At 30.7% G+C, this 23,220-nt stretch overlaps 1 protein-coding gene across 50 annotated transcripts in view; it reads right to left on the bottom strand.

Moving 5' to 3' along the window:
* LOC127718104 (thioredoxin domain-containing protein 6-like) overlaps positions 1 to 23,220 on the bottom strand; it is a 73,234-nt gene that overhangs the window by 44,014 nt on the left and 6,000 nt on the right. For 45 of the 50 annotated variants that reach the window (XM_052224015.1, XM_052224006.1, XM_052224039.1 and 42 more), the window contains exons 4-18: positions 20,677 to 20,748; positions 19,966 to 20,082; positions 18,936 to 19,011; positions 15,668 to 15,730; positions 12,096 to 12,175; positions 11,484 to 11,576; positions 10,956 to 11,110; positions 10,475 to 10,549; positions 7,590 to 7,702; positions 5,606 to 5,750; positions 5,141 to 5,248; positions 4,217 to 4,362; positions 2,752 to 2,896; positions 2,037 to 2,144; positions 1,336 to 1,466 (exon numbers count right to left, since the gene is read on the bottom strand). In XM_052224015.1, the coding sequence (XP_052079975.1) occupies positions 1,336 to 1,466; positions 2,037 to 2,144; positions 2,752 to 2,896; positions 4,217 to 4,362; positions 5,141 to 5,248; positions 5,606 to 5,750; positions 7,590 to 7,702; positions 10,475 to 10,549; positions 10,956 to 11,110; positions 11,484 to 11,576; positions 12,096 to 12,175; positions 15,668 to 15,730; positions 18,936 to 19,011; positions 19,966 to 20,082; positions 20,677 to 20,748 (1,627 nt within the window). Of the gene's footprint in view, positions 1 to 1,335; positions 1,467 to 2,036; positions 2,145 to 2,751; positions 2,897 to 4,216; positions 4,363 to 5,140; positions 5,249 to 5,605; positions 5,751 to 7,589; positions 7,703 to 10,474; positions 10,550 to 10,955; positions 11,111 to 11,483; positions 11,577 to 12,095; positions 12,176 to 15,667; positions 15,731 to 17,191; positions 17,222 to 18,935; positions 19,012 to 19,965; positions 20,083 to 20,676; positions 20,749 to 22,696; positions 22,801 to 23,220 lie in introns of all 50 variants that reach the window. The other 5 variants (XM_052224016.1, XM_052224007.1, XM_052223999.1 and 2 more) reach the window with 4 other exon arrangements.

Genomic DNA, 23,220 nt, shown 5'->3' on the forward strand with positions numbered 1-23,220 from the left:
ATACTAACTTCAAAAATACAATTCCATTAATTGTAACATAGTTATCACATCACACAGTGGACCTATGACAGCACACCTGGTTCACATGCTTTATCTATAAATACTTTGGAAAATCCCAAGCTTCAACAATAAATATTTTAGAAATTCACATGCTTTATCTATAAATATTTTGGCAAGTCACATGCTAATCTATCTATAAATAACTTTGTAAAGGATGCCTTAACACCAATATTGATTTAAAATGTTAGAGGCAAGCAAGACCAGTATATATAATGGGAAATCACAATAATGTTTCATTCCAAAGAGTTATATATATCTTTATCAATTAAATGATTTTTTTCTTTGGAACAGAGATAACTCATTAAATTTCCCATATCTTTGGAAGGGAGATAACTCATTATATTTCCCATATCTTTGGAAGGGAGATAACTCGTTAGATTTTCCAATATCACACTATATTTACAACATCTAAGCAAAAATTAAAAATAAAGTACATGCACAACACATTTTTAGCCTTAGATCTGAAACCACTAGACAATAAAAAAAAAGGGGCATAATTTATTCAAAAGGTAATTTCATCAAATTCAAACAGTAAAAATTGGGGGAAAATCTGTATTATGTAGCTACCACAAGCTTTCCATACAGATATCACCAGTCTGCCAATTTGGTATTACATTCCCCCCTCTCTCATTATATGAACCTAATATTATTCTTATTCAAATTGACCACTTCATGTACATAGATAAGCTTCTATTTCAATAATATAGCAGAATCCAATATGAATACATAAACGTTAGATTTAAACCAAAGCATAAGCTTTAAAATCTACATTAAAAAGATAAAAAGTTAAAAGATATATGAAGCATGCAAGATTGTATAGTAATGCAGTGAGAAAATGCAAACACTGTAAATATCATTATAAAAGATAAAATAAAATTTGTATTAGTTTCTTAGCAAAATTTACTTCTTTTTATTTGTACTTCAATTATTTCAACCTAGTTCTGACAATCCTATACAGAATTTACTTATATATATATAAATATAAATCTTATTTCTTTTATTAATATGCTTACATCTCTTAAATCTTTTTAATTAGTCTTTACCATTTCTGCTTATTTAATCTATTTGTTTTATTATTTTATTTTACACTGAAAAACATATCTTTCTTTCATATATGAAACAAAATTTACTTTGTAGATTTTACATAGATTATAAAATTTTTCTTGCAAAGGGAGATCATTCATTAGAAAGCCTAACCTAATATGAGAAAAAATTATTTTGTAAGGGGAAGTTACTCATGCACATGTCTAACTACGCTAATGTAAAACATGATACCTAGCGCTGCACCATCTGGAGTGAATTTCAAATCACCGAAAATTGTTTTGATGGTTTTCTTTGCATGTTCTGGATCGGAGCTTCCGTGGACAGCATTCTTTAATATACTTTCACCATATGTAGCTCGTATACTGAAATGATAAAAGTTAATTGTTAAAAAAGTACAAACTTAATAACTAAGAGGTAATTATTGCTATTCTTCCTAAAATCACATGAAGGTTTTGATCCTTTTAGATATTCTGTGTTTGACTTCAAGGTACCTGACAAAAGTTATTCCAAAAAGTCTTGTGTACACCTAAATTTAGTATCAGGCCAAAAATAAATATATGTCCTTTTATGGTCTATAACCATTATAAAAAAGGGTCGGTTGGTTGCCATTTTATTTTATTTTTGTATTTATTTTTTTTTTAGGCATATTAACAGAATCCAGAAAAATTACATTTTTTCTCTGAATTTAATGCCGTTTTACATTTATACATTGTTACTGAAAGCTGTATGGTGACCTGAAGTTGTTTACATCTTCTTCCTTTGGTTCGGGATAGTTGCCTCATTTGAAATAATACCACATTGCCTTATTTTTATAGAGGATTTAACACCCCGTTCTCAATAGACTTCTGCGTTATTTGGTTTATCATTGAAGAAAAAAGAGTCAAGAATACAATTAACAGAAATTAATGGCCTAAACGATAGATCCAACTTACCTGTCAGGGGAAACTTCTTTAGCCTGTGTTGGATCAGTGGGTCCAATCATAGACCTCCAACCATCAACTGCACCTTCTCTAGACAGCACCATCAAATATGTTGGACCACTATGAAACAATAAAAGGTTTTAAAAACAAACATCAAATATGTTGGACCGATATAAAACAATAAAAAGGTTTTAAAAACAATAAAAAAACTGACATTTTCTAATCACACTAACTGTTAACTAACTTCTTCACATTAGGGTCATTTTAACCTTTCCTATCAAAATATCAATTTCCTAGTATAATATACCAAAATAAAATAGTTATTTTATTAATTTCCCAATTTCATTTGTCACACAGTAAATTTTGGATGATTCATCAAATAAAGAACAAAACTTAAACAAATGCCTGTATTTCCTGCAGGTCTTGATGAAAGTCAACAGGAAAATAACAAATCTCTGTTTCAAGCACTAATTTATATTAATCTGATATGTCTGTAACCGAAAACTTCACAATTTCCAATAATCCATAATTAGAGTTCCATATTTTAAAATTAATATCAATTTGCTCATAACACTTAATTAAGGAATGACTGTAATATTTTTTCTGTCTATGAAGAAATAAAATCAAAAATGTGGTGCACACTGAATAATCTGCATAGCAAAAAAAAAAACCTTTCAGCCAATCAGAAGACGTGTTACAGCCAAAATTAAATTATGTGCATACAAACCTTGTCATGTGTTCTATTAGATCATTATAATAATCCTTATCTTTATGATCAGCATAAAATTCTTCTGCAATCTCTTTGGACAATTTAGTTTCTTTCCTGGCTGCAATTCTGAAACCAGCCTCATGAATTCTGTCTATAATCTCGTCTATAAATGAAAAAAGACAATAAACCCTTCTAAATATTTCATAAGTTTTCTTTACATGCTTGCATTATATAAACTTGAATCAACAGTTCTAAATCCACAGCAAGGTCATTAGGCAACTAGGGTAAACTATTAAGGATGTTCGCTCCTCTTGTTTTTTGAATTTTTGCCAGATATTCAGAATCCTCTGGTTTTATCCATGTAGTGCCATTAAAAATTTTGCCCACTAACCCCTTTTTTCTTTCCATAATTTGGTTACATATAGTATAAAATGTCATCTTTGAAAATCTTATAAAATCCTTGTTATTTTTTCATCGTTTTTGAAAGAAAAAAGGTGTCAATGTTAAATATATGAAAAATCTAGAGAGAATTATTGTCCGCCAAATTTTCGATGGCTTTTATCTCGAAAACAAGCACACGGACCCTTCATTTTTTTCTGTTTTTTTAGTTTCTTTATTTATATACTATCAATTTATAACAGTCTTTTAAAAAGCTTGTTATTTTTAAGATAGAAATAATCTTCAAGTAATGGGGAAATAGTTGCTGTTGTTGAGTACTCGTTTAATCAAGTATCGCCTTGTAGTACCTAGTATCAAATACCCAAATAATACTTGACTAATCGATTTCCTATTACGACATGGCCTTCTTTTCATAAAATTGATTTTCTTGAGAACGCCACTCAGAGAATAAGTAAATAATCACTGGTTTACCAAAGTTCAGATATTTTTCCTATCTTAGTGCTAAACTTTATTTTAAAATGTCTCCAAAATCTTCTGTTTGGAAGTATTTTAAACCAAAATTGACAGTAAAATACTAAAATGTTGACTTTTGGAAGTTGAACTGATGCATTATGGTGAAAGTACATGGTTGTTGCAAAATAATAGAACAAACTATCATTTGGCAGAACAACAAAACTGTAAATGGGTCAATCAGGCTTCACATCAGTGACTTCTTATCATCATGTACATGAGTTTTCTTTGCACCTGTTGTTTGATCAAGCTGACTTTATTATCATTAATATTCAATAGGTGTTTATTAAATAATTGATTAAACTATTCTTTTCTTAATAAATGCATGCAGTAAATTTGCTTTTAATCATGGTATCTAAGCCCTAATAATGTAGAGGGCGTTAAGTTCCAAAGAAAATGATTCACATGGCATAAAATGTTCATAATTGTGTTCCAATATTGTAGATACTTTTACGAACAAGTACATTTATTCGAGTATTGCTAGTTAGAATCAACTAGTACTTGATTAGTAATTAATTAGTGACTTGACAGCCTTAAAAAACAGTTAGTCTTTCTGGCAGCCTCATTTCCATACCTTTAGTTCCTTCAGCATCTGGTTTGATAACAGCAACCGTCTGCTCCATTGGGAAGAAAAACTCTAATTCTTTTTTGGCAGTGTCTTCTGAATCTGAGCCGTGCAAAGAATTAATTGCATCATCCACAGCAAACTTTGCTCGTAAACTGGAAAATAATAATTTAGGTACAGTAAATTTGTACTTACAGGTGCCACATGTGGAGCAGGATCTGCTTACTCTTCAGAAGCACCTGATATCATCCCCAGATTTTGGTGGGGTTCATGTTGCTCAGTCTTTAGTTTTCTAAGTTGTGTTTTGTGTATTGTTGTTTGTCGGTTTGTCTGTTTGTATGTTGGTCTTTTTCTTTTTTAGCCATGACGTTGTCAGTTTATTTTTGACTTTGAATGGCTCTTTGATATCTTTTGCCTCTCTTTTGTAATGCATATATAACTTCACTCATATAAAAATGTGAATCATAAATGTACAATTTATGCAAAGTTGGGCATCAATTGGCATTTTTACAGGATTTCTTACACTTTTGCAATTGTTTTACTTAATTCTTTGCCAAATTATCTGATTTAGAAATGTTAAATAGCATTTGTCATGTTACTGCTTTTACAGGATTTTTTTAATTATTTGGATTTTTTTTTTTTTTCATTTTGCTGATTTTATTTTTATTTTAAGTGACGATGGTGGCCATTTATTTTTTCACCGTTGGGGTCGAAGCCATAATTCAGAACTTTAATCATACATGTAACATGTCTTTGCCAAAGACCAAGTCGGGTAAAAATCAGCCATTTTCATGATTTACCCATATCTTCTGTTTTAGAAACAGCAGTCATGCTTGAAGGTCCTTGCAGGGAAATCAGACAGTAATTCACAAATCCAACTACTTGTCTCCATACAACCTGATAATTCATATTTATACAATTACTATTATTCACCTCTCTGGGGCCTCTTCTTTAGCTTTGTTAACTTCCTTTGGACCTAACATATTCCTCCATCCCTCAACAGCATCGTCTCTGGCCAGGCCAAGGGCCAAAACTGGACCACTGGAATAAAATTAAGTCAATACAATCAGTACTCCCTTTTATTACAATTAAAAACTACTTGTTTTTGTCAAATTTTCAAACAAGTGGTTCATTACAAAGTTAACCTTATTTCCAAATTGCCAGTGTTAACCTTGTATGATATCTAAAACATTTATAACGGAAATGAAATTTAACTTCAGTGTTAAAAAAATTCTATGTACAATATTTAGTATACGAGAAACACTTATGAACCACATCGACAACTACTGAACATCAGATTCCTGACTTAGGACAGGTGCAAACAATTGCAGCGGGTTTAAACGTTTTAATGGTACCAAACCTTCACCCTTATCTCAATGAAATTTGTCTATTAGTTACCTGGACATATTTGTAACTAGTTGGTCAAAGTATTCTTGACCTTCATGTTCTTTGTAAAATTCTTCTGCCATTTCTTTCGTCAATTGCATCTCCTTCTGCATGGCAACTTTGAATCCTGATTCTCGGATCTTAGCAATAATATCCTCTGTAAAACAATGTTAGAAATATTAATGTTCGGGCTGTATAAATATTTCATGTAATTTGTAAAAAGTAAAATTACAAAAATACCGAACTCCAAGGAAAATTCAAAATGGAAAGTCCCTTATCAAATCGCAAAATCAAAAGCTAAAACACATCAAACGAATGGAATACAACTGTCATATTCCTGACTTGGTACAGGCATTTCCTTATGTAGAAAATAGTGGATTAAACCTGGTTTTATAGCTAGCTAAACCTCTCACTTGTATGACAGTCATATAGAATTCCATTATATTGACAACAATGTGTGAGCAAAACACAACAGACGTACTATGACCTATAATTGTTAACTTTTTACACATTGTGACTTGGATGGAGTGTTGTCTCATTGGCACTCATATCGCATTTTCTTATCTCTATAAATGGTAAAAATGTCAGAATTGGGGTACAACATTGTGTAATATTCTTAATCACTATAAAAACAAATAACTATTTAAACAAAGAAAAACAATATGGCACATATACACTCTATAGACAAAGTACATAAGCAAAAATGAAAGATAAGAATAAAACATCATAACATCTAAACACCTGAGAGGTAAATGTATACCCAAATAGTGTTTAGAACATACACTGTATATGTTCTTTTTTCTCACTGAATTTATTTGACATTTTGCTTGAAAATACAGGGGAATACAAATGGATAAACATGCATGCTAAACTCATTGAAATAGCACCAACCGCATTAATAACTGCATATAATTTACCAACTAACAATGCTAGGGGCCATCTTAAACTTGCACTGAGGTGAGAGGTTTTTTGCTCCGTGTTGAAGGCCTCACTGTGAGTTAGAGATGATGAACAACAATAAAAGTGCTGTTCCTTTGCTTTTTGTATGTTTTTTTGCTGTGCTGGTTTTGTGTCATGGATAGATACCCCATATCCTGTGTTTTTCTTTTAAGCTTAAATGCTTAGTTTTAACCAAAATCCAAACAGTCTCTCTCACAGCCACATTGTTATCATATTGTGGGGCTATAATTGATGAAACAAGTCATTTCAATACAACACAAAAGTCAACATGGTTGACTGTTTTTCAGGATCACTCTACTAAAAAAAAAAAAATTGGTCACAGAAAATTAACTTGGTAGATATCTTTAATGTTAATATTGACTGAATATTAAGAAAGGTTTAAAATAAATTACAATAACTTATTTTATCCATAATCCACCTCATTCATTCATTTATGTATTCCAATACCTTTATGAAATTTGATGATGATGGATGGCTGCTTAACGTCCAGCGGCAAATTAATATGCATATTCAGCATGAGAATATGTTAATGTAATATGAATATTTACCCTGCTTTGTAGACCGACACGCTGAGACTGATTTTTAATGTGCTAGTTCACAAGATAACAATCCCCAGGAAGACATGTCACCTTACCCGGACACATTATTTTGACTCTGAAACAACCAGTCTTTGCACTTACTCCTAAATGCCGTGAGCTTAGCAGCAAATACCAATTTTAAAGTCTTTGGGTTCAAACCCACGACCTCCCGCACTCGAAGTGAACATGCTACCACAAGACCACTGAGACGATTATGAAATTTAAGACTTACTAAAATTAGTGGATTTTTTTTTCTGGCATAAAAAAATAAACTTGTAAACTGCCTTGTGGCAAAAAAATTAGGAAAGGTAGGTTGGTAAAATGATTTTGTTTTTCAAAATAGGGAAATGTTCTTGCTTTTAATGGTGCACCACCAAAACTGTCAGGGCTTTAACTGTGATTATATAAAAATGCTTGGACTTAAACAATACTCCACTTGTTGTATTCAAATCAAATACCTTTATGTAGTCTGAAGGCCTCTGGTCTTACTAAAGCAAGCGTTCTCTGGAGTTTAGGTGCTTTACCATCCACATGTGGTACCACAAAATCTGGGAAGAAGAAGGCAAGTTCCCTGAAAAATAAAAACAGCTGAAATTCAAAACTTAATATCATACTTGACCAGTCTCGATGGGTGAAAATATACATAGGCATTTAAATATCGTACCCGTCCAGTCTAGATGGGTGAAAATATATGTAGACATTCAAATACCATACTCATCCATGCCAGATGGTTGAAAATATATGCAGGTGTTCAAATATATAACTCGACCAGTCAAGATGGTTGTAAATATATATAGGTGTTCAAATATATTACTCGATCAGTCAAGATGGTTGAAAATATATATAGGTGTTCAAATATATTACTCGACCAGTCAAGATGGTTGAATTTATATGTAGGTGTTCAAATATATTACTCGAACACTTAAAATGGGTGAAAGTATATGTAGGTGTTAAAATATATAACTCGACCAGTCAAGATGGGTGAAAATATATGTAGGTGTTCAAATATCTTACTCAACCAGTCCAGATGGGTGGAAATATATCAAGGCTTTCAAAAAAATATAACTGTTAATAACAAAAGAGTGGCATTGAGATATATATAATCCAAAAATAAAATTTAAATTGTTTGATGTGGCATACCTACCCACCTAAAAAGCTGCCTACCCAAAAAAAGACACAAATCATTTCAAATTTATTTTTTCCAAGAAATTTTCCTGCTCTCACGTCATTTTCTTGTCTAAAACATGAAACTTGTGTTGTTTGGCAAAAAAAAAAAATAATACCTACCTACCTACAAGTCATTGGTAGGCAACATCAAACAGGGAATTTTTAAGGGTGGCCTTACATCTAAAATTTCACTGAAGCATCTCAATAGTATCTAATATATTGTTACAACAAGTGAAACTGCGAGCTACTGCTCACTGATGATACCCCCGCCGCAAGTGGATACTTTTAATAGTGTAAAAATATGTAAGTGTTACAGGAAGTTGTTGAGTGATGAATCTGAAAACACATCACACGGTATAGCTGACTTATATAAACCCTGAAATCAAATTTCAGAAATCCTTGTATTGTAGTTCCTGAGAAAAATGTGACGAAAATTTTCAACTTGGCTATCATGTGTAAAATGATACAAGTGTTCGGTAAACAGGAAGTTGTTGAGTGATGTATCTGAAAACGCATCACACTGTATAGCTGACTCATATAAACCCTGAAACAAAAGTTCAGAAATCCTTATAATGTAGTTCTTGAGAAAGATGCGACGGAAAATATTCATGGGACGGACTGACTGACAGACAGAGGTAAAACAGTATACCCCCCTTTTTTAAAGCAGGGGTATAATAATTAGATACTGAATACTGAAAGACATTCAACTGGGAATAGTCTATTTGCCAATTTCCATTTTGATTCTGTATTTACACACTTTAAACACAAAACTGTTTCCCTTTGTCAATTGTAGACCTGTTTTATACCGGATAAAATGGCTTCTGTACATGCAAAGCATGATAAGCTGAAACTGATATATAGGCCATCAAAAGTGTTATGTTTAACCCTGCCACATTATGTATGTGCTGGAGCCTGTAATTCAGTGGTTGTCATTTGTTGCTGTATATCGTATTTATTTTTTGTTCATTGTTTTGTACATAAATCAGGCCTTTATTTTTCTTGTTTGAATTGTTTTACATTTGTCATTTTTGGACCTTTTATAGCTGACTATGCGGTACAGGTTTTGCTCATTGTTGAAGTACAGTGACCTATAGTTGTTAACTTCTATGTCATTTGGTCTCTGGTGGAGAGTTTTCTCATTGGCAATTATACCACATCTTCTTATTTTTATATTAGCTTAACAAAAAATTGAATGTTATTAAAAAGGTATGAAAACATAAAGGTTACACACATTATGTGCAGATAAATTTTACTCTTCTGTCTAGCTCTTCATTGTCAATGAAATATATGTCCCTCCTAAGGGAGACAACTAAACTAGAGGCTCTAAAGAGCCTGTGTCGCTCACCTTGGTCTATGTGCATATTAAACAAAGGACACACATGGATTCATGACAAAATTGTGTTTTGGTGATGGTGATGTGTTTGTAGATCTTACTTTACTGAACATTCTTGCTGCTTACAATTATCTCTATCTATAATGAACTTGGCCCAGTAGTTACAGTGGAAAATATTTTGTAAAAATTTACAAAAATTTACAAAATTTATGAAAATTGTAAAACATTTACTATAAAGGGCAATAACTCCTTAAGGGGTCAATTGACAATTTTGGTCATGTTGACTTATTTGTAGATCTTACTTTGCTGAACATTATTGCTGTTTACAGTTTATCTCTATCTATAATAATATTCAAGATAATAACCAAAAACGGCAAAATTTCCTTAAAATTACCAATTCAGGGGCAGCAACCCAACAACGGGTTGTACGATTCATCTGAAAATTTTAAGGCAGATAGATCTTGACCTAATAAACAATTTTACCCCCGTGTCAGATTTGCTCTAAATGCTTTGGTTTCAGAGATATAAGCCAAAATCTACATTTTACCCCTATGTTCTATTTTTAGCCATGGCTGCCATCTTGGTTGGTTGGCCAGGTCACTGGACACATTTTTTAAACTAGATACCCCAATGATGATTGTGGCCAAGTAGTTTCAGAGGAGAAGATTTTTGTAAAAGTTTATGGACGACGGGCGCAGGACAACGGACGACGGACGCCAAGTGATGAGAAAAGCTCACTTGGCCCTTTGGGCCAGGTGAGCTAAAAATGGATCTTTAATTACAGGGTCAATAACGGGAATTTGCAAAAAGCCTATTTGGCATAAACTATTTAAATCATCATACCTTGTAGCCATTTCTGCTGAGCTACTTCCATGGAGTGCATTCATGAAGGTTTGCTGTCCATGTTTGGCTCTCAAACTACAAATAAAAATATAAATATTTACACATACACTCCTGTATTTATTCTATAGCTAAAATAATTTTTTAATGCATTAACAATATTGATGTGAATTGTCCAATGATAGTTAAAGGCTGAAATTTAATTCCAGTGGAAAAAGTTCATCCATTAAAATATCACAATTAATACTGTGGATTAATTATTATTTGTGGAATAACATTTTCATTGATTTCATGGGAACAGGTAAATCACTAATTTAAATGTCCAAGGAAGTACAAATTTTCAATAGGTCTGTAGGAAGGCTTTAGCAAAACCATGAAATCAAATCTCTACGAAAATACAATTTTTCCTCAATCCAGGAAAATCAATGAATTCACAATAATTTGCGAAATATACCAAGGTTTTACAGTAGAGCATACAACAAACCTTTCTGGTTTCTGTGTCTTCGCCTCTTCCACATCAGTTGGTCCAATCAAGTCTCTGAATTCATCTATGATATTTTCACCAGTCTTGCCTTTGGTCAAGGCAAGCACATGACTGGGACCACTTGTCATAAACTTGACTAAGTCTTCAAAGAAGTCCTGTAATTACAGATGTTATAACCTTGTAAAGAAATTCTTGTGGACCAAGAAAAAAGTAATATCAAAGGATAGCAATAATAGTACCTACTTTTGTGGTTTGAAAAATTGACTGATTCAAATTTTTTGTATTTTTATTCCAATGGGTAACAATATCAACTTTTATTGATTCAAATGGTCATGGATGCATAAATTGATGGTTGGCACAAGTTTCATATAAATGCAAAATTTTTATTTTGTTGCATATTTAATTGACAACATAAATGCCATCTCAAAAAGGTAAAAGTTAGGTAAAAAATGTTGGATTATTTTCTTTATACTGTCAAACAAAAATTTCTTTTTTTTAATTTTTGTTTCCTCCAAATAAGGTACATACCTGGTCTTGTAAGTGAGTGTAAAACTGCCTAACTTCATCCTCTGTTAACTTTCTCTCCTCATGTTTCAAGATTTCAATGCCTGCTGCTTGAATCTAATGTAAAAATCAAATTGTTATTAATATAAAACAATTTTTTCATCATTATTGGGATTATATATGACAATATTCAAAGGAAATTGAACATTAGTTTACTGTCAGTGTGCAAGTCACATAGTGATGTTAAAACTGACTCTTTGAGTGTGTATGTGCACATGGTAATTTTAAGACTACTTATCTGTAAATCTGTAACTTACTTTGAATGTGTATGTGTACATGATAATGTTGACTGTACTCATTTGTAAATTATGTAACTTACTTTGAATGTGTATGTGTACATGGTAATGTTATGACTGTACTCATCTGTAAGTCATGTAACTTACTTAGAGCGTGTATATGCACATGGTAATGTTATGATTGTACTCATCTGTAAATCATATAACTTACTTTGCGTGTGTATGTGCAAATGGTAATGTTATGATTGTACTCATCTGTAAGTCATGTAACTTACTTTGAGTGTGTATGTGCAAATGGTAATGTTATGATTGTACTCATCTGTAAATCTACATTACTTACATCTTCAAGTATCTGGTCAACCTTTCCGGCTTCGACAGCATCTGGTTTGATTAAGGCTACAGTGACTTCCTTTACACCTTCTGTAAAACAGGGATAAAACATTAGAATAAAACAAATCATATTTATCGAAATCATTGCTAAATATTTCAAATATGACATATATGAATATTGTTCTCATTTCAATTTCATTTAATTAAAAGAAAACAAACATGAATTGGAATGAAGATAATTTCTACAGAAATGAATCAATTAGAATCAAAATTAGTTATAATACAATATTATACATGTGTAATCACAAGCTATAGATCAGCCAATTTGCTTATGGAAAAGGTTATGTAAAGGAGTAAATAAATTCATAAGTTATAACTGAACTGCTGCATTCCTATTACAATCAGCAGCAGTAAAATACACTAGTCCATGCACAAATTCTACGAGACTAAAATGATAATGCTTAAACAATTACTACCTTAGTATGCCATCATGCATGAAAATTATCCCATTAGTTTGTCAACAGGAATGTAAAATTATCCACTTAGTATGTCAACAGGAATGTAAAACTATCAACTTAGTATGTCAACAGGAATGTAAAATTATCCACTTAGTATGTCAACAGGAATGTAAAATTATCCACTTAGTATGTCAACAGGAATGTAAAACTATCCACTTAGTATGTCAACAGGAATGTAAAATTATCCTCTTAGTATGTCAACAGGAATGTAAAATTATCCCCTTTGTGTGTAAACATGCATGTAAAATTATCCCCTTCGTATGTCATCATGCATGTAAAATCATCCCCTAAGAATGTCAACATGCATTAAAAAATGACCACCTTAAATTTGTATGTCACAATGCATGTAAAACTTTCTCCTAATATATCGCCATGCATGTAAAATTTCCCCCTTAGTTTGTCACCATACATGTTAAATGACCACCTTTGTATGTCATTATGTATGTAAAACTTTTCCCCTAGTGTGTCACCATACATGTATAATAAACCCTTAGTATGTCACCATGCATATTAAATGACCACCATAGTATGTCATCATGCATGTAACATCATTCCCTTAGTATACTTAAGCATACAAAATTATCCATTTAGTATGTCACCATGCATGTAAAATTATCCCTTTAGTATGTCACCATGTATGTAAAAGTATCCAATTAGTATGGTACTAAGCATGTAAAATTATCCCCTTAGTGTGTCATCATACATGTAAAATTATCCCCTTAGTGTGTCATCATACATGTAAAATTATCCCCTTAGTGTGTCATCATACATGTAAAATTATCCCCTTAGTGTGTCATCATACATGTAAAATTATCCCCTTAGTATGTCATCATGTATGAAAAGGTATCCCTTTAATATGTCACCATGCATGTAAAATTATACCTTAGTATGTCAACATGCATGCATATAAAATAATCACTTTAGTATGTCATAATGCATGTAAAATTATCAGGGTAAAAGCAATATATTACTGAACATCCCCACAAATATTATATTGAAATGTTATTCAATTATTTATACAGATAATTACAGATGTAATCTGATGAATATAAATGTATAATATATACTTTTAAAGCTTAAATAGATTAGTCTTTTTCAAGATTATAATAACTGCAGTTAGTCTAATAGATATCCCATGCTTCTTACTGATTTAAATATTCTTGTACATGTTTTGATGTTCTATGATTGGAGTGATTGCTTGTTAAATGTTAACAGCTAAGCAGCTAAAATTAACTACCAATTTTCTTGAAGATTATTAAAAATAAAATCCTATTTTGGCTAATATTTTTTTTAAATGCAAATCAATCAACTAATTTGAACTTTTCTTTTCAAATTTTACACAACTTTTTACAACATTTTACCAAAATAAAAACAATTAAAAAGCCAAACAAGTTATACTGACTACACAAGATGAACCCATAATAAGCACACATTTAAACAACTATTTAAAGGGGAACAATGACACAGTATTTTTAAGAAAAATTTCTGGAACATCGCTAAATATTTAGTTTTTACAATTTAACTGAAATGTACTATATATCAAGATTTGGCAAGTTATTGGAGAGGTGTGGCAAGCATCTTTCTTTTTATATTTTTACACCTGATATTTTTCTGTACATTAAAATAGAATTCATTTCATGCCAGAAATTTGGGTAACACTTATACAATTTTAGTGGTAAATCTCTTCACTTATGGCTTAATACAAATAATTCTGCACATTGAAAATTACAGGAAATCATCAAACATAGACATATTATCGTAATTGCACTACCTTTCAATTGATAGCTACACATGTACAAACGATAGCTACACATGCACAAATGATTGCTACATATGTACAAATGATTGCTTCACATGAACAAATGATAGCCACACATGTACAAGTTATTGCTATACATGTACAAATGATAGCCACACACATACAAATGTTAGCTACATATGTAACAAATAATTGCTACACATGTAAAATCCTTGCTACACCTCTGTTTTATTAGAAAGCTACCCTTAACAAAACCACCATCCTCTCTCTCTTATTTAGCCATATATTATACAGTACAATGTTTAAAGAGTTGGAAAGTACTCAAGATGATGTGCTACGTGCAAAAGAGGGCACTTAGGTCAATTTCAGGTACAAATTCCAAGGGGGTTGAGGGGGCATGCACATCACTTCAACTTTAATGAAAAAAATAAAAGAAAACAGGATTTTCTTTCAATATGTACTTGAAAGCATCATATTTAAAATAGAAATATATCCTTTCCCTTCCTTTATATAAAAGCATCTCTTTAAACTGTATATAAAAATTTACTACTTCTCCCTTTGAGACAAAACACTGGTTAACAATTACATTAAGAGCCAATAGTTAAATGTGCAAACTGCCGTTTTGAAATTGGGGATTAATGATAAAATAATTTGATGGAAATTCATTCAATCTGACATATGCAAATAAATCAGTATATTTTAAACATGTATTTCTCATGTCTTGTTTCACAATTTTACATCATAAAAGAAAGTCACTTCGTGATTTTCAATAATATCATTTGGTTATTTTAAAAAGAGAAAGAATGGTAGCCAGGCTTTAAGTGCATATGTCCTCAAGATGCATCTATCTTAAATCTTCAGTAACATGAGTAATTAACAATAACATGTACTACATCATGCATAAGACAAAAATAAACATCATGTCAACGTTCAAATCTTCAAAGAGTTTTCTCCCCTTGCTATGGAATAAGTTTTCCATAATCCTTGCTTACATCCAAATTATATGCATTCATCTTGCAAAAGATATTAAATCTTAAGTGATAAATTAAAGGCATACCTTGTTATTTATCTTTTTAATTAGTCATAAGTTTGATAAATTTACAAAAAAAAATATATGATAGCTACACATGTACTATTGCCATAGAAATTTTTGTGAAATTAATAATTTCAATTTAAAATATTTGAAAAAAAACAACAAAAAATCAAGTTTTTTCAGGTAAAAAAAGAAACAGTTTTAGACCAAATTTTTTTTTTATAATAACATGATGTTTATTTTAAGCACAGGGAGACTGTTGAATGTACAACCTGATAGTTCTAGAGTGTCACCATAATTAATGATTTCTCCCTTATATCTTAATCGATTCATTTCTGTAAAAATAAGAACAAATAACCAAATGTATACACTATCTATATCTTTCATATTCAAACTTATCTGTTGATCCCTCAAAAATCATCTGTTCATTTTTCTTCCTAGAATTTACTAAATGCTACATAGCTTATGTATTTTGAAATTTTACAGATGAATTTGAACTTGGAAATTTAAACTACATTAATATGCAAACCGTAGCACAAGGACCAATCTATCTGGCCTCATTAGTTTAACAATAACAGTGTGCCTGCATATCAAAACAGGGAAAGGAAAACTATGAATAATACATTTTAAATTTAATTTTACACTTTTTTCTTTTTCTTTGCAATAACTCTAATCAAAATTGTGACTAACAAACTCATGCTTTCAATCAGAAAAAAAGAGATTTATTTTAGTATGTTCAAAATATTTGTTAATAAGGTCACCCTTAACAAATTCTTAGTTTGATGTTGTCTACCCATGCCTTGTAAGGTTGGGTAGGTAGGTAAGGATTTTTTTTGCAAACAGCATAAGTTACATATTTTATACAAGAAACAACATAATTAGGAATAAATCTTTTTAATAAAAACTGAAGCGATTTGTGTCATAATTTTTCTCTCGGGTAGGCTGCTTTTTAGGTGGGACGGTAGGCAACATCAAACAATTCAAATATTGCTACTGCTGTTATTTTGAAAGGTGGATTTATCTGTCACAAAAGGTAAACACACAACAAGGTTAAAATAAAAGTGTTAAAATGAAAACAATGTTTAAAAAATCATTCTGAAAATGGCAACAAAAAGGATTATCTGTAAACAGTTTTTGCATGTTTTACAAAAACACACAACACATAATATTATTTGTAAATACATCTGCATATTCAAACAAACAACTACACTGTGTTTAAAAATACCATTGAAAGTGTTTTATCTTTTTAAAGATCAGCTGGTATACTTTTAACCATTATTCAAATAGTGAGATCAAACAAGTTTCTATTGTCCATTAATGATTGGCAGTTGTTCTAAAACTGTCATGTGACCTATCAGTCCATAAATGATTGGCAGATGTTCTAAAACTGTCATGTGACCTATCAGTCTATAAATGATTGGCAGATGTTCTAAAACTGTCATGTGACCCATCAGTCCATAACTGATTGGCAGATATACTATCAACTGTCATGTGACCCACCAGTCAATTCATTCAGCTTTTTCATCAGAATCTGAAGCATTCTGGGTAACATTTTCAAAAGCATACACCAAAGCGTAGTGATTGGTTAAAATGTATTAAACAATGGAAATTCATTAACTATGTCAGTTTTTTTCTCTTTCATTTTGGGATACAAACAGTAAAATTTCCCATTTAGATTCAGATACAGAGAATAAATAAGACATTAAAAGCTAGTTTAATCTTTCCAAATAAACAAGCAGCCCTGATCAGATAATTAACTTTCAATGCTATTTCTAAATGCAGTGTTACAGTGATACCTTGACTTTGAACTCCTTTAGGAGGATGTCCTGATTTTAAGAAATTAAAAAAAAATTTCATAGAAGTACATTCACTGATCGATAATTGATTTTTCATTTTTATTAAAAAAAAAACAATATTGTTAGTCTTAAAAATTATAAGATCAGCAAAATTTTACAGAAACCTGAGTAACTAAAACATAACTACCCACTTTTCAGTCACAGAACCAAATATTAAATAGTAACTCCAAGAATAATTATGTTGGTCAATATGAAAGTTATATATAAAAGTCGAATTTATATTTAACGGACTTAATACATGTATTTTCTATAAACATATTAAAACTATCTGATAATTATGAAGACTAGGTGCCTTGTCTTCTTGTGCAATGAAAATATATTTATTGTGGAGACCAATAGAAGTTACATTTTCAAAGAAGAAGAAAGAGGCTTGGGAACTCATCCATGTTATTAAATAATGTATCGAATCAACCAAAACCAATAAAAAAATTGAAGCTCTAAAAAAAATATCTTTTCCTCATATAAAACAATGTAAAATTAGTGCCATCTGAACAAATACAACATAATAGGACAACAAGAGCGGTACATTGATGATGATACTGCAAAAAATTACAACATGTTACACCATTTTCAGTATCGCCTTCCTTGTAACGTTAATGTGAACATGGGTCATTATCAAAATACAAATAGTTTAAATATGCTGTGAAAAAATTAACTGTGAAGGCTAATTCTCTGGCTGATATCGTTATAATGATTAATAAGTTTAAACCAATGATCATAGAATTTGAACACGATTTTCAGGGGTAATTCTGGTTTGTAAAGCAGAAAAGGCTAAAATTCAATTCAAAACTTGACTATCAGGATTTTTTTCTGATTTAAGCTGCTCCATAAAATATGAAAAGCTTAATTCCTATATATGTTGATAAAGCAATGTACAGAAAGTTGATTATCATCAATATTTTAATATTTGCACAGAATTATATTTTTGATATGTTTCACAGGATATCTAAACTAGATGCAAATGCACTGTCAACTCTGAAGTGGAATGATGGACAGTATTAAGGGGCCAAAATAAGGGATTATTCAGGATCATACATAAATATAAGGTCAAAGTTAAAAAGGACTGAACACTCATTGGGTAAGGGGATTCAATTTTCATTTAAACATACGCTTTTCCTCTGAAAATAATTTTTGTAATTAAAATAAACATCTGATAGTAATATCATATTCTTAATTCCTATAAACTTAAAGATAAAATATTTTTTAGTTCTTCTAAAATTATCAATAATTTAAATTCAATCTTTGCTACATTGCTAAAAGTATAAAACATCCCACCTAATGGTGCAAATATAATAATGTAATTGAATAAAAACTATAATTAAATATATGCTTTTGTTTAAATTTTTTTACTTTTTCATTAAATAAAACAGCATCAAAATGTATGATACCAAATATTTTTAGGTGTTTTTTTTTAAAATCCAGCCTGCCAAATTTTGAAAGGAGTTACATTGCCTGCAATTTGCAACTTATAAAAAGAAATGAGCTTTGATATTGGGGCCGTGTTGACTTCTCTACACAGCCGTTCTATGCAATGCCTACACATTTGCAGTATATAGATGTAAAAAAGAACATCACAAAAGAGAATCAATCACAAAGTGAAACTAAAGAAAGTATTTATAAACTCTGTTTGAAGAAAATGGTAGATGTTGGAATATTCCAATAATAAAATAGGTAAGACAAGTACCTTCTTCCTCTTCCTCTTCTTCTTTGTCAGTTTCCTTTTCTTTAGCCTCTAATTGAGCAATGAATGGATCCTTTATCTAATACAAATAATGGAAGATTATTCAGGATAAACATGAGATCAAAGTTCAAAAGGACTGATAGTATATTGAAACATGGATGCACATTTTAACAGAGGAGTTTCATGTTGTGTTGTATTTCAACAAACAAGATTCTTAATGGCATAGACAGTTAATCGTAAATCTTCAGGTTTTTTCTGCTAAAAAATGGGGCGACCATCTGAAATAAGTTAACACCTGATGAACAGTCTCAGATTTGCTCACAAAATGACATTTCTAAATAGACCAAATCATATCATAGTATGCTACATATATCTTCAAAGGCATATAGGTGTAATACCACCATTGATTTTCCCCTATTAGTCTTTGTTAAATTTGCACTTTTAAAAAAATTGTGCAGAGTTTATCTTTGTTTCAAATAAAGAAATACTTGGCATGAATATAGTTTTATCCTGTCCAGTACTATAGACAAAATTTCACATAACATTTCATTGCATATAAGAAAATAACCATCACTGGAAGTTAACCAATCAAATTTTAACCCCTTTTTTTCCTGTGTACAAGCTTTAGTAACCATGTAACCTCAAGTTTCCAAAATATTCTATAGAAACACCAAATAAAAAAATAATGGTGCTTTGAAACACCCAAGATGTATGTTTATGACTCATTTTACTGCAATGAAATGTAGGATTAATTTCCTAAAACTGTCAAATTCAAGGGAATATTTTTTTCGACTATTTTTTGTATGCAACCGGATGTGACGTTCTATGATTTGGTGGTATTACACCTTTACTTCAATTGCCTTAAGTTTCATGGAAATATATCTTTCATCTGAGAGGCATTGCAATTATACATTACACAATGCTCGAGACGAATGTCAATAAAATTTTGTCTAAAAGTAGTATTTTAAGGGATTTGACAAAACAAAATCTTAATCTACTTGCTTTATTATATCAATATTTTTTTATAACAAACCTCTTTTCTCTCTGAACCACCATCCAAAACTTTGTGTTCCTGCTTAAGTTGTTCTGTAATAGTTCTAAGAATCTTTGGTGAGTTAGCTCCCCTTACCACTGCTACTAAGCATCCTCCCTAAAATAAATTACAAACTTTGAAGCTATTACACAAATGAACCAGAGTAGTGAATATTGATACATGTACATGTATCTAAGAAATTAACTGTAATTAAGTATTAAACAAATTATGCCATTATTATATGTAACAAAAATATAAAAGAACATACATAAGGCTGTACAGTGACCTACACAAAATGTACAGTTGCTTACAATCACATCATTTCATTAGTTGTCTACTTGACAATCATACCACATATCCTTATTTATATATGTAACTTGCTAACCAATATGTAACTTTACATGCTTAAGCAAAATTCATGGATAAATATAAATGCCCAGCCAGTCAAATTCATGGGTAAATATAAATGCCCAGCTAGTCAAATTCATGGATATATATAAATGCCCTAGCAAACCTATGAAAAATGCATATGCCCAATCATATACATGGGAAAATACATATGCCCTAGCCAAATTCATAGCTGGCGTTTAAGATTCTTTGTATTCTCCATAGTTTTTATGAATCCTTGATCTATGTGGGATCGCACAAGTCACCAATAAAGTCATAAAAATTGTTTATTTTAACCTTAGGCTAAGAATCAACTATACTTACAGCATAAAACAGGAAACAAGGTTCACAGTGACCTCTATACTTGTCTAATGAATCAATCATGTCTGCTTTGGCCTACAATATATTCAATTTAAAAATATATTCATACTTCTAAGTTCTAACCAACAAACTTTGTCTTTCTATATACAACTGCTAATAATTTATAATACATTGCTATGATTTTTTTAATTTTTTGTTTTGGGATTCCTTTATACAACATTTAAAATCTATCATATAAATTTTTTTTAAAGCCGTCAAATTCTTTGCAATAGATACTTCCATAACTGATTAAATTCTTCATATAATATTACTATAAACCCATTTGTTTCCCTTTATTGAATAAATTTCTCACCATTACATTATACATTAAACTGTGCATCTATATATTATAAAACTTAACTGGCCCAAATTTCCACTAATTTCATTCTGGATTTTATTTTATCAAACCTTCAATATGATTACAAATTGACATACTAAAGAAGAAATGTTAAAATGAGATTGATAAGACTATTAAGGGCAAGTGTAAGAGGTAGAAAAACAGTTAGCAGATATATTAAAACTAATTATCGCATGCAATTTAGTTTCCTCGATTTAGTTTAAGTTTAATCAAATAAAAGCACATGCACATTTCAAATTTAAATCTATTTTTAAACATTCATGCAATCATTTTTTATACCTCTAAAATATCATTTTACCTTTTACTTCGAACATATACTTTTGTAACAGTACTATATCATAATTTAAATGATGGATATCATTTGCCTGAAGTTTAGTTACCAAAGAAACCAACGACCAGAAAGTGAGAATGGAACAACAGTAAACAGGCAACAAGTATAAAAGAACCAGAAATGAAGCTCAATTTCTCAAATTTCTATTAATGCAGAAAGATGATAAGAACTAAATCTTATGTTCTAAAGTATTTCATGGTTAAAAATAAAGTCCTTTTGAATGTTCAAAAATGTATGACATCTGGAAAACATTTCTTTTTCAATGAGTCATTGAGATATCTTTAAATATAAAAATATTTGTCCATATATGTTTACACTGCATTTCTTTAAACTACAAAAAAAAAAAATGAAAAGCAAAACTAAATTCTACTATAATTACTTGATTTCTTCTAAGGCATGGTCATGAATGGATACTTAAGATTGGTAATAGAAATGCTGAGACATAAAGCATACTAGAATTTGATGCAGACCACACATTTTATTTACTTCACTTCAGCCGCAAGACTTGGTATCTGTTCAGTCAAAAGAATCATTTCAATATTCTTTAGCTTAGGAAGGTAGGTAAAATGATTTTATTTTTCTGAACATTTTACAAAGACTTTATACATTGTATTGAAAAGTTCTGGACTTCAACAGTTATCAAAATAAAATGTTATATAAACCAAAAATGTCTGGACTTCAAACATTTCTATATAAACCAAAAAAGTCTATACAATTTATTAGAGTAGACATGAATAGTTAGGGTTGGTTACGGGAGGCAGGAAACACAAACTATATTGTTGTATGGCCTTATTACATTGTTGTATGGCCTTATTACATTGTTGTATGGCCTTATCCCCATTGAACAAATGTATTTACTTTTACTACTGTAAATTCAGAAATTATTGCGTGCATTTATTATTGCAATTTTTCACGATTAGACAAAATTGTGAGTTTAATAATTGTGATTAAAATAAAATGTGCATAAAGATCTATGTTTCAGTTATCAAAATTCTTATTATTGCGATACTCACCCAGTCGCATTATTTGCATTAATAAAAACTTCGCAATAATTTCTGAATTAACAGTACTTGATAAAGAATCCTGAAGCTGAAGTGAGGTCAATAATTTGATCCTGCCCTTGCTAACCACAGAAATTAGTCGGACATTGAAAAGGGAGATAACTCATTGAAAATGGAGATAACTAATAGAAATAAGTACTACAATCTACACTAGTCAATCTAGAGTCTCAAACTATGATTATATTGAAGACTAGACTACATTCTCTGACTGTAGATCAGTGTCATGTGACTTACAGTCGCAAACCTTAAAAGGTCATCTCCAAGTTCATTTTTTAATCGGCGGAGATTAGCTACCATACCCGAACATGGACCACACCATTCCTGATATACATCCACCACTAAAGTTTATAACAAAACATATGTTATTGTGGTTAAAATAATGCTTAAAACCAAACTGTTAAAAAAGATGGTTATATACTGTCATCTGGAATCCATCTTGTGTCAATTCTGTTCTAAAAGTTTTTTCTTACAGTGTAAAGGCGAGTTAAATGAAATGAAGCAGAAGTAAAATCGAATTAGGTCTGTCTGAGAGTTCTTAATTTAGACAGTCTAATATGTCCTAATTTCATTTATATTTGTTAGAAAATGACACATGACATTTTCCCAATAACAGCAAATAACACATCGAACTGTAAAAATAAAAAGAGATCATTTCAGCTGATGGCTTTTTCAAACAATACAAGAGTCAAATGAGAAACTTTTATCAGTTATCTAATTCATAACCAAGTTACCAAGGGGTGTTATTTAATGAATTAAAT

Source organism: Mytilus californianus, unplaced genomic scaffold (genome assembly GCF_021869535.1).
Source record: "Mytilus californianus isolate M0D057914Y unplaced genomic scaffold, xbMytCali1.0.p SCAF_10, whole genome shotgun sequence".
Classification (NCBI taxonomy): Eukaryota; Metazoa; Mollusca; class Bivalvia; order Mytilida; family Mytilidae; genus Mytilus; species Mytilus californianus.